Source organism: Cryptomeria japonica, chromosome 4, assembly GCF_030272615.1.
Source record: "Cryptomeria japonica chromosome 4, Sugi_1.0, whole genome shotgun sequence".
NCBI classification, from domain to species: domain Eukaryota; kingdom Viridiplantae; phylum Streptophyta; class Pinopsida; order Cupressales; family Cupressaceae; genus Cryptomeria; species Cryptomeria japonica.
This window is the reverse complement of record NC_081408.1, coordinates 185,122,423-185,135,516: the sequence shown is the minus strand read 5'-3', so window position 1 is coordinate 185,135,516 and position 13,094 is coordinate 185,122,423. Positions and strand designations below refer to the sequence as shown.

Genomic DNA, 13,094 nt, shown 5'->3' with positions numbered 1-13,094 from the left:
AATAATAGGCAAGCTGGAAATTGAACTACTGCTGTTATAATATTATTTCCAGAATTAACAAAAATCAAATACATAGCAGGTTATTTTCAACTCACTAAATACTCCAGCATTTTCACATAATGTTCCAACCAAAGTTTCTAATTCTGCTGCTACAGTAACATGAATAGTGCCAGGTGAATAGTGCCGCGTGAATAGTGCCATGTGAATAGTACCCGCATGAATAGTGCCACGTGAATAGTACCCGTGTGAATAGTGTCGCGGCCTTAGCTGGAAATGCAACCAAATAATGCTGCTGCTTGTAGCTGGAAAAGCACCCAATCTGCCTGTAAATGAAGCTGATAGCAAAGGATTCCAAAGGCCAAACCCCAAGGGAATGACGTCTAGAATGTCACAAGAGAGGATAGACGTCCTCTAATGCCAAGAACGGATCTGCAACTCACACACCAAATTCTTCTCATATTCCACCTATCCAATGAAGCCACAAAAGCTCCCTTTTATTCTTTCTCCAAGGGGCGACCCAACTCACCCAAGCAATGTGGGATAAAACATGTTCAATATAAAACATATTAAAATATTCACTTATGTCTCCCTTGGTTGCCCCTTTGATTTACACATATCTCCATAAAATAAATATTAAAGTAACACTTTAATATTTTACAATTAAATTAAATGTTACTTTAATAAAACTTCAGGCATTAAAATATATTAGCAATCGGACTCCGAATAGCGTGAGTGATAGCTCGTCGGAAAGCTCTCGCCAAGGAGTATCAAATCCAATCACCAAAACTAGCCCCCGTTGTGTCCTGCTGACTTACTAAAAATAGTAAGTATGCCTGAAACTAAGTAAATCAACTTCGTTTTGGCCCAAACTGGAAATGACTAGGCCAAAACACTCCAAGATCCCTTTAAACCCTTCGTTAGCCCTCGGGACCATGTAGAGCTAGGCTAACGCACATATACTTGGTCAATCTGCTAGAGTGGGGACATTACATAAAATGTTAGGGTTTGGACAAGATAGGTCAGGAAAACACTTACTAAAAATAGAAACTTACTAAAAATAGTAAGTTTGATTTTTATTTGAATTAGACCAATCCGGGAGGCAGTGAAACTTACTAAAAAAAGACTTACTAAAAATAGTAAGTGATCAAAATTCGCTCAAATTTTACTGGGAGGTTCCTTGAAGGGTCCTGATTCCAGTTGTATGCTTAGTTTTCCAAAACCCTAACAGAAACCCTTAAAATCTAGGACTAAAGGTAGAAACCCTAAAATTGACAAAACGAGCCCTAGACTTGGCCAAAATCACTCAAACGAAAGGCAGACTTGATCAATTTAACCCCCAAACACTTGCAAAGCAGAGAGACTGGCGAGATAGCTGCAAAAAGACTCAAAAACGAAAGCCAAAAGACCAAGAGGGCCTAAAAAGTAGGGGGTCCCCATTCACAATGGGGCAATGTGTGAAAACGTCACAACAGGTAGCTTACTAAAAACCTTTACAACTCAACATTATAAGGGAACAAGAAAAATATACCTTTGCCCCAATAACTCCCAACTAAAGATAGAGATAATGTCTCAAAACCTAGAGGTTTCAACCTTTTCCTCTTAGACCTTAACATGATTCTTACGATTATCCAAGTACTTGCAACCTCCCAGTTGTATTGACAATAGATGATTTAGCAAAGAGGGATGAACTTTCAATGGAAGCATGCTGGTGAGGCCCTTATGCACAAAGAGAAAGCATCAAACACTTTTTTTATATAAAGGACAACATCATAGAAAATTATAAAACTCTGTGCATTTACCCAAGCTCTGGTCTGGAAGCAACCAATTGTGATGACAGTTTACAGGAAAATTCATATTTATTATTACATTGTATGATCCTGAGAGCAAAAAAGAGTTGGGATGAAGCTAATCCACATCTGCTAACAGAGATCTAGATATGTAAATCAGAGTATGTGTGCATCTATCCAAAATCTAAACCAAAACAATGGAAATCTAGAAACTAAATACACTTGATTTTCCTATCAGTCAGGTCCCTGTAACCTACTAGAAACAGCAGCCAACCCAGTTCATTGTAGTTCCCAACCCAGCTAACATTTGAACCATCATGCATCCTGCCAATAGCATGATAGAAATTCGGCCCTTTAACTTTAAATTCTTGGAACTAAGGACCAGATCATATGTAAGCATGTTTATGACAATGCCCTCCTGGATCTGTAAAGCCCTTAGAAGGTGGTACTGTATTAGCTTCTTCCATAGACAGACCAGATTTCCATTTAGGCAAAGTTAGCATGGCCTGGGGTTTGTAGACCAGACCATTACAGTGAGAGCCCCAGATGGTGTCTTCTATAAAATTCTTGATCTGCACGGCTTGATGCTTTGGGTTTAGCTGATGCTCACCTCATTCCTGCAGAATCTCAGCAAGCCTTCTTCTACCTGCTTCTGATAAAAGGAATTTTTTAATCAACTCCATGCAATGTTGTTGTTGCAGAATGCACACCTGTCAAGAATGTCAATCATGCTTCTCTGTTGGACATAATAAACCAGGTTTTCCAATGCATCTTTTTGAAAGTGGATTTTGAATGCCCTTTTGATCGATACTCTTATCATTCACTGAATGCTTCCTGCAATTGTGGGCAAGGCAGCAAAGAAAGAAGAGTCTCCTATCTAAATTTCAGGGGCCCTATAGTAGTTATCAGTAGTAATCGCCCCTTGTGGAGGAAGCAACAAACACTGGAACCCTTATAGAGATGTCATAAAATCAGGTGTTCCATGGAGACACATGACTGGAGCCTTGACACCATCTTGGATGTCCATGATGTTTTGGGAATAGAGGGATGTGGGAGAAGTGCACCTCCTTGTCCTCCCATTCTTTATAAACTTGGATGTCCCCTAGAAAGGGTTTGTTGGAATTAAGAATGCCCTAGCATCACCAAGACAGCCAAGGAACATCATCACATCCCTCAATCATCCTGGAAATGTCAAGGCAGACCCCACATACCTACCTCTTATTAAAAAACAAAGATTAAAAAACAAATCCTAAAAGGTGCACCCACCAAGGCCCCCCCAACTAAAATATTTTGAAAACCTGTGCGCATTGGTTTTGCACAACAAAAATAAAAGAGGAGGAAGATTTTAATGCAATCACTGAAAAACAAAACCAGGTATCTACATCAACATTAAATAATTAACGTTCCTTATCCAATTCATTTTCCTTTGTAAATGCCAGACTCAAAGCTTCTTATTTTTTCTCATAGTTTCTTTTTTTTAAATAATGTTTTAGTTCAATCTGATTTTTCAAAACTTCAAAATGAATTGTAATTTTGACTTTTCTTTAAATTTTAAATGAGAAAAAAGAAATTACATTTTTTTCGTTTTAAAGGTTAAAATTTTTTGGCATGTATATCTTAATCTTTGCATTGTGCTAAAAAATTGTCCTTTTGTTTTTGGCACCTGCCTGCCCAAAGTGTTTTTTTTTCAAATAGGGCTAAAAAGACTGCATGTAGGGTCAAATATATTGATTTTTTTCTGTACTACCAACAAAAGTTACAATGATGAGGATTATGAGGTAATGGGGGAATGGATAGGGCAAATGAGAAGATTGGAGAAGGGAGAGAGAAGCACAAACCATTAGTTCACTTGTAAGTGCTATGGAGTTTGATTGCCCCTCTAAGATGTTGGCCCATTGGGTAGAGTGCCATTTCATAAGAAGAATCCTTCGCAACAATTTGCCACCATCATTAATACAAATAGAGAAAGCAATTTAAGGGAAAGTCAGCAACAGAAATGCAACTTTGGGAAAGAAGAAACGAGAATGTGAAAGGACCAAAACAATCCTATCTCTGCAAATTCTGGGAAAGAAAACCTTTTAGTGTAAGTTAGGATCATCCAGCACCTATAAGAATACATGGAGAAGACAAATATGAGGATCAAAGGCTTGTGGGAGTGTTGTAGCGATCAAATTGGTAAGGACTTAGCTAAAAAAGGATTAACAACTTGCTATTGGGCATAAAAAATGCACTTTGGTTGTATCTTTTCTCTGCACTTGATTACTATTGATCTAATAAGATCCAGTAGATAAGAAATTGCTGCTACCAACTAAATTTTTCCAACCCCAGTCCGCACCCCTGGCTATTCCAAGATAAAAATTTGGTGTTTCAAGTTGAATTTCTTCTTGTTTTCAGTATTTTATTTTCTCTGTTTGCACAACATCCAATCCACTTGAACCATCATTTCAGTATTTCAAGTAGAACAAATGATTAATTGTGTGCTTTGGTAATTTCTACAAAACAATTGAGAAAACTATGGATCATCTTGGTATTAGAGAAGATTTCTAATCATTGGGATTGTGGGAAACTGTAAAATATTAATTCATTCTTCTGACAACAAAGAATTTCTACCTTGCAAACCAGAAATCTCTACTCAGGAGTGAAATAAGAAGGTGAGAATGGATAATATGAATGCACGAGTGACAGGCTTGGGAAGTCCCATGGGGAAGATGAAGCAAAATTGGAATTGCGTTACCCAACAACAAGAGCACATGAATTGCCAACAAGAGGTAATGAACCTTGAACAATCCTCCATGAGCACCATAGTGTGTACACTAGCCAAGAAATTTGGTCTTGAGGACAATGGAGAAGACATGTTCCATGAAGATAGAAGAGAAGAAAATTGAAAAGATTTAGGTAAAATTTGAACAAAACCTACTTATAATTGAAAAGAAAATTGTAATTAAATCTTTTGAAGGAAAAATAAAAACTGAATTTGTAGATGCATTCTATATAGAACTCAAGACTGCATTAACAACCATTCTCTCCAAAGGGAAGTTAATTGAGCCCACTATCTCAGTTGGTGAGAATATAAAAAGGGTAGAGAAATTTAACCACAGGTACACCAATGTTCCATTATCAGGATTAAACAGGACCACAATAGTTGATCTAAAATGAGAATTTGTTAACCAATGTACATTAAAGATCATTATAGGAGGCCCAATAACATTACCAGCAAGTAACTTAAGAATAATCCCAGGCTATGCATTCTACGACTCATCCAAAAGTAGCAGCATTAAGACATTTTTTGATCAAGCACTAAATGGCAAAATACCAATGAATCTAGAGATATTAATTCAATGTCCAAATATCAAACTAAAACAATTGGTACAAATTAGAATCATTTACTTCCTCTGGAAAGTGGACAAAGAAAGGATGGCCTTATTGGGTTCGGAACTATTATTAATATGTATTTTGGGATGTTTTCTTACCTTAATAGCAACCTCCTCCCCTGAACTGCGAAGAGTAGCACGGTACACTTGGCCCAAACTTGCAGCTGCTATTGTCTGAGAAGAAATTTTGCTAAATATGCGTTCGAGAGGTGCACCTAAATCTTCTTCTATAATTTGGAAAGCCTCCTGCTCAAGTAATAGAATCATTATAAAGTAAGAGAAGAAGATTTTCTTACATGCAAACATGTAGCAGTATTTGCAACTATACTTGGGATAATAATGATTAGTCTTGAAAGGAACTCCACTATCTCAAAAACTCAACTGCAAACAAATTAAGCATTTTTCAGACAAAATATCCATATCCACCTGATTTGGAAATGCAGGAACATCGTCTTGAAGGATGCAAAGTTCATTCATATAATCTTCACGTATTATATCAGGTCTGTTAGCCAAAACCTGTTTAACTCATAGTTGTGTCAGCTACATAAGAAACTGTGTCCATACTAAGTAAAAGAATTTCCTTGGTTATTCTATTGCAAGTTCAAATAGAAGGTGACAAATTGACACTCAAGATTTCATCCTAAGAAACTTAAGCTACCTGACCAGCCTTGATAAAGGAAGGTCCCAAGTCACAAAGTAAAGACCGTAGTTGCCCTGCACGCAGTGGAACTACCTCTGGACCCCTCCCAACAAGCTTATCAATGGAGAGTGTAGTCCAGTATAGCCCTAATTTCCAGAGGATCTCCACTCCACGGCTAATAAGAGAGAATATTGTTCCACTTGACTGTAGAACAGTTTTCCTGACCTTGAAAATACATGAAATCAAGGAACAAACAAGTTAATAGATCAGGTTAATGTTTTATATAAGACCAAAAGTGTACATTGCACCAAACCAATGAATGAATAATTCATAGAACCAAAGGTTGCATACCAATTCTGGAGTATATTTACGAAAAGGAATGCAAACCCCTCGTTCTAAATCTAGCTCCTCCATAGCTTTACTTGACTTCTCCTGAGAAAGTAACATCATTGAACTACCTTTTGCTCCTCTTTTTTGTAATAATACTTTCTTTTTTGTTGGAGCTTCTTGCACACCAGAAACTGAACTTGCTACTGCATTAACCAGAATATTTCTTTTCTGTTTTGCTGGTACTAGCTTTTCTATCTTGTGAAAATCTATATTTGTTTTTACATTTAGATTATTGTCATATAATTTATGATAAAATAATGTACTAAAATGGCTGCTGCTTCCAGAAGGCTTGTTGAAATCCCCAGACAATAAATAACTATTACATTGTGGCACAAATTGCCACATCCTGGTAACATCCATTCTAGATGGAATGTATAGAAGCAAATAAATAGTGATAAGCTTAAAAGCTAGTCAGGTGCCCTGCCTTAGTAGAATAAAACGCAGAATACAAAGGCCTGCCAACAGAAAATCAGCAAGACATTAAGTACAAATTTCAAAAACATTAAAATCAATCAAGCTCAACAACAGGAAGGGGAATCTGATTGATTCAGCAAGAATTCAACTGACAAGACAATTATCCAGATTTTTCAGTTGCAACTGGTGAGATCATTTGAACATTTGTTTACATGGACATAGGTCCTACCTTCTTAGTCTAACCATAACTTGCGTACAAAACAGAGAGATAGAAATAGAATACTACAAGAAGAGGATAGTTAAAACTGTTTTGAAGAAAATGTTCATATACACCAACATTAAAATATTGAATACTACATATTTGTGCCTCTAAGTAGCTCAGACTCATTTCTAAACAATAAGCATTATTAAGATTTGTCAGTGTGAAAATTAGCAAGTGCAAAAGGGAAACAACACAGACAATCAAATGAAACTGAAAGATTTGAAACATATTGGCAAGTAGAGCAAATTGTTAAATAATCCAAAAACAACCAAATGGAGAGCAGCATAAGGGAAGAAAAAATAAAAAAAATATTTGCTATACATTGTTAAGGAGTGAATAGCAACTGAAATGATAGAGGAATAGCAAGGAAGAGGACATCGATTTAACATTCTGGAGGTGTTGGAGTTGGATGAGGAGCAGGTGGACTATTCAACATATCCTCTTAGTGTGTACTTTATTTTCACAACAAGGTTATTGTCGAACAAAACTTTTAGGGGAAGCCTTGAACCAAAGGGATGCATTCCTGCCTATTTCCCCACATTTCTGGGATAGAGACGTATCCGGGACACGGGGACATTTCCAAGACACGGACTTGGGGGAAATGTCCCCCTGCCATACCACCACCTCCATTGGGATGCCGCCAAGATACCGGAGACATTAGGAACGGTGGGACATCACGAGGACTCCCAAGAGTCCTCTAGCTGTCCTAGGGACACCTAGGAGTCTCCCATGGCCCCAGTCACAAACTCCAACTCAAAACTAGAAAGGTGATAAAATTAAGAAAATGACATTCGTAATGAAGGTTTGTGAGATTTCAGAGGCCTTATTTGTGCTTGTTAGCAGGGGCTCTACCCCTTGACCCCACCCTATATTGCAACAAGGAGAGTCCTAGGGGCATTGGCCCCAAACCCCACAAGGGACATTGTCCCTCAATCCCACTAGGGACTCTGCCCCCAAACCCCACAAGGGGCATTGCTCCTTGACCGCACAAGAGGCGTTGCCCCTTGACCTTGTTGGGGACTCTATCCCAAACCCCTACAAGGGGCACTACCCCTTGACCCCAAACCTCCACCCACCATTGTTATTGTTAATGCAGTCATTGACATGTTTTTTAAGTTTTTTAGTTTAAACTTTAAGCTTCACTTAGTATGCCAAAGTTTCATTTGCAATTCTTATACTTATTCTTTGTTTTTCCCAAAGTTCCAAAACTCTACGCACCATTGTTAATGTTCAAATTTCAATGAAATTGTTGTCTTGTTTTTAAATTTTATTAGTTTAAACTTTACATACCATGCCAAAGTTTCATTTGCAATTCTTATACTTATTCCTTGCACATCTTTTTACAACTAAATTTTTCAAGCACTATATGTATTTGTGCCACCCCTTGTTGTCGTCCCTAAACTTAGGCCCTTGGTCCCCTGTCCCTGAAACTCATCCCCCTGTCAAAAAACTCCATGGAACTCTCCTTTTAGATCAGACAAAGAATCAAATTGTAATGTCCCTTTCCTGGATTACCCTGTAATTTGCCCTAAATTCACAAAATCCAAATGAAACAAGGAACATAACTTAGAGAGATAATCCTTACCTAAGAATACAATGAGGTAAGTCTATCTTGGAAACCTACAACCAAGTTAGATAATAATGTAGACATAATATCTATAATACATCCATCTCTAGGGTTAAAGGAGAAACACACTTATTGCACATAAATCCAAATGATCTCATAGGCTCAACCATAATGAGGATGGAGATAGGATGATCATGATGAGGTGCCCTAAATATCTCTGGCCCTAGGCCCAAGGCCCAAGGGTGGACACCCTGTCCCTCTTGGCCTCGTGTGGTCCTTAATCATGCTCATGAGATTGCCTCCCTAGCGGAGTCTATACACCGTTTCCCTCCATCAGGTAATTCTTCTCTCCCCTTATGATTGAGGATCCCCTTTCTTTTCTTCCTCAATAACTAACCCCTAGAGGGTTTGGAGGGAAGATTGCAATAGGGTGCCCTTGACTCAACCCTAGGCCCAAGGTTAGGACCTTATCCTCCTTGGCCTCATGTGGTCCTTAACCATCATCATGAAGTGGCCTCGTGGTCCTTAACCAATGGTCCTTAACCATTTTTACAAGGAGCCATACCTACTAAGGAATCTTTCACTATTCCCCCTATTGTGTCCCTTATCCCTCCACTACAATTGGAGACATCAATAACATACAAATTATGCATCACAATGTAATGTCCCCTTCTCCTTAGCACGTGCACTTGTGTCGAGGTTGGCCTATATTTGACCCTCGTAGGCCAAGGAGTTGTTTAGGGGATCGACATGGCAGTGATTGGTGACTTCACATCTCTTTATTATTTGATATTTTGATGTTATAAGGAGATAACACGTATCAGGAGACATGTGAATTTTATTTAATTAATAAATTAAAGATACATTAAAATAACATGTTTAATTAAATAATATAAAGTGTACCTACCCTTATCTTCTAGAAGGTGATTGTGACGTGTTATGTAATGAATAAATAGAAGAGGGGAAACACATGTTGGGCATCAGCTGTTCATATTATCTCTTGTTGAGTTGTGAAGACACAGGTTGTCTACAGAAGATCTTGGGGAACGATACCTCCCTATTGGTCAGCATAACTGAAGCATTCAGCTTTCCATATTGAGCATAAGGAGTTTTTATATCAGATCTTGGGTGTGCTTCAGATTTCAGATTTGGAGAGATCACCTTGTTGAATGCATACTCTTGGGCAAACTAGACAGCAATAATCCTTTGGCACCTAGGCGATATCTATTAATGAGTTTGGAGACAAATTGAAGCTAATATTGTGCTATCATCAAACTGGTTGCAGAACCAGGATTTCCACGATTTTGTTCATGCCATCTTCTATGTGCATCGATTTTGACATGTGATGATTCCAAAATTCATTGGAGGAGAAGGCGATATCATTGGGACAATTTGCAAGGCATTTTGGTGTCTATTTGAATTATATTGTGGGACTGATCTGAGGCAGGTTCGCGGGCTCTAGACCCACGATTTGAGCTTTTAGTGCATGTGTTGGCTTGGAGACTCCTTGTTGGGTAAGGCGATTACATTTGGAGGAGGATTCAATCAGATTGGAGGAGCATTAAGACACTAGACTGAAGATTTCACTTGGCTCTCAGACCTTCTTGGACAGCAGCAGGTACGGCACTTGGTTGGGTTGGATCTTGCACATTGGAGCCAACATATCAGTGGATATTGCTTGCAATTTTCTTCACTACATTTGGGCAACATCAAATCAGGTTCCTAGCATCCCATTTCATTGTTTTCAGTTGTAAGTGTGTGCGTCCATATCAGTCCTTAGTCCTCAGAAATTCTGAGACCTACCCTTTTGTAAAATCAGTCCATACATTGGTCTTTCGACAGCATATTGTAATGGTTCTTAATAAGGATTGAATTAGTTGGGACTGCATCTTATTTCGGATAGTATTCTGAGGTTGTATGCCAATTATTTGTTAAAATGACAGCAAGTAGATGTGACTGATAATAAGTCATATTTGCCCCTAATACCTTGTGGCTGTTGTTCTAAATCATTCCTATGATATTCTATTATTGTTGTGGCTCAACCTTCAATGAAAAATTGCTTCAGAATGTCTTTTAAGTCTGACTGAAACTGTGAACAGCATGATAAACCATGACAGCCAAGTGTTTGTTGAAATGTCTTGGTGAAATATATTAGGATTTCATATCAGAAAATTAGCAGGGACATTACACACAATACACAAAACATTATGCAGCATTATCTTTACTCTCTGTTAGCGGCATTATTGTACACAAACATAAGACTAGTTAATTATGTGTAATTGTTTTGGCTAGTTGGCAACCAAGGGGTAAAGACGGGGGAAAGACGATTAGGAATGTAACTTTATATACTTCGGAATGTAACTTGTAACGGGGGAAAGACGATTAGGAATGGAATAACATCTCTTATACTTGTCTGATATCTATGGCGTTATCATTCTGCATTATGTGCTGTATGTTTTAAGTTATTCACCCGAGAGGGTAAACATTTGGCACCGTTGCCTAGACATACTCGGGAACGGAAGACGCAGATGGCGCACGGACACGATGGGCCTACCCATCGGTGAGATTAACCCAGAGGCCGACGACGCGCAAACGGACCAATCATCGTGGGACGCAGAGCGTGATGGCAAGAGGCGAAGGGGAAATTGAACCCTGTAATAATCCCGGCACAATGTTGAGATAAATTGTGGCCGAAAGGAAAAATAATAAAAGTTTTTTTTTGTACATGGCGTGTGCTTGCTATGTACGGAAGTGATTTATGCCCAATATATTAAATAAAGATAGAAATAAAAAAGCAAAAACGAACGAGTGGGAGGCCGCGCAGAGGGCCTTGATTCTAGAGCAGCAAGTAGAACGTAGACAGAGGCTGAGGCAACTTGCCAAAGGACGACCTGCCGAAGGGTGGCCCAAGGGGAACCAAGGAGGTGTCATGGAGGGTGCAGAAGCCGACGGAAATTTCTACGCGTGGCTAGAACACCGTAGGCTGCGGAGCCACGAAGAGTTTCTGGAGGAAACAAGGTTAAGGAGAGATCTAATCAAAGAGACCCGGGATCGGTTCAGAAACTTATCCCTTACACCACAAAGTGAGGATCACCAAAGGGAGCCAGGAGTGGGCGCAGGTGACAACGAAGGGGAGGATAACCGTACGGTAGGTGCCACACTCGGCAAGGAAAACACCATACCTCCAGTCACCCATGCAGGACACACCACCGGCACCGGAGGGAGCGGCACAGGGGCCCAGACACAACCACAGCCACAGCCACCTCCAAGAAGATGACCCCCATCGATGGGGAGTAAACAGAAACTGCCGAAGTTCAATGGTGACAGGAAGGAAGATCCCGTCCGCCATTGTCGAACGTGCGAAACCATATGGTCAGCGAACGGTGTTACCGACCAAGACGAATGGGTAACACAAATTCTCAGCAACCTTGAGAGGAGTGGCCATAGACTGGTACTCAGATATGGACAAGGCCAAAGTCGGCACATGGCCCGACCTGAAGAAGGAGTTTGGGATAGAGTTTCGCCTCCTGAGAGGTGACAACGAAATAGTCGCCGAGATCTATGGAACGAAGCAGAACAAGAACGAGACTATCCGAGCCTATAGTCGGCGGCTGAAGGAACTATTGGGAAAAATGGAGAGTCAACCAGCAGATGGGTTGAAAAAGCGATGGTTCGTGGAGGGACTAGAGCATTCCCTCCGAAAGAAGATGAAAATCGTTCCACCTACATCGTACGAAGACGCATACAATAGAGCGATGGATCTCGAGATCGAGACCAAGACATCGAAGAAAAAGAAGGAGGAGGATAGCTCGTCCGAGGAGGATGACTCGTCACAGGAAAGCAGCAGCGACAGCGAGGCTGGCAAACGGGTGCAAGCGCTCCAGAAAGACATGGAGCAAATGAGGAGGGAATTCAAAACAATGAGAAGCACCAGTTGGACCAAAGGGGACATATGGTGCACTGAGTGCAAAGAGGAGGGGCACACAAAGGGTACTTGTCAAAAGAAGGCATTCTGCGAGATTTGCCAAGTGATGGGGCACTCCACCAAGGAGTGCCCATACAACATGAAAACCCGGAATACGCAAATGAACCAGGTGTTGTTCACAGAGCAAGCCACAACGTCCGCACCAGTGGGTACGAGCCAACAAACAAACAACAATGCAACCTCGGGAGGCTACCGAGATAACCGGTGGGGAGGACAAAACAACAATAACAACAATAACAACACAAGGAGCCGGATCCAATACGACTCCAAAGGTCGACTGATGGTACAATGCAGAGCGTGCAGCCAGTGGGGGCACTTCGCTTGAGACTGCCCGAAGGGAGAGGCCACACAGTATTTGTGCAAATGGTGCAGACCGGGAAACCACGAAGACGCCACTTGCCCTAAGTCCGGCGTCAACTTGCTCAATGTCAAGGAAACCAAAGAAGAGGAAGTGTTGGTCGTAACCCGCGCCCAAGCCAGACACGCAATGTGCCCAGACCCGGAGATGGAGAAGCGAAGGGCACGGGAAGCACGGGAAATTGAGAAAGAGATACGAGAAAGGGCGAAGGCGAAGGGTACGGCGAGTACTTCCAACCGATCGAAGGCGGAGGATGCTATACTAAATCAAATTTTAAAATTAAAACTGGAGGTGCCTGTGAAGGTACACGACCTCCTCCA

At 40.3% G+C, this 13,094-nt stretch overlaps 1 protein-coding gene across 1 annotated transcript in view; it reads right to left on the bottom strand.

The window, feature by feature from the left end:
- Nucleotides 1-13,094, bottom strand: part of LOC131028080 (protein ACTIVITY OF BC1 COMPLEX KINASE 1, chloroplastic) — a 197,635-nt gene that overhangs the window by 141,546 nt on the left and 42,995 nt on the right. Inside the window, exons 2-5 of the mRNA XM_057958288.2 lie at nt 6,150-6,643; nt 5,817-6,023; nt 5,585-5,674; nt 5,258-5,404 (exon numbers count right to left, since the gene is read on the bottom strand). Of these exons, the coding sequence (XP_057814271.2) occupies nt 5,258-5,404; nt 5,585-5,674; nt 5,817-6,023; nt 6,150-6,548 (843 nt within the window). The 5' untranslated portion in view covers nt 6,549-6,643. The remainder of the gene's footprint in view (nt 1-5,257; nt 5,405-5,584; nt 5,675-5,816; nt 6,024-6,149; nt 6,644-13,094) is intronic.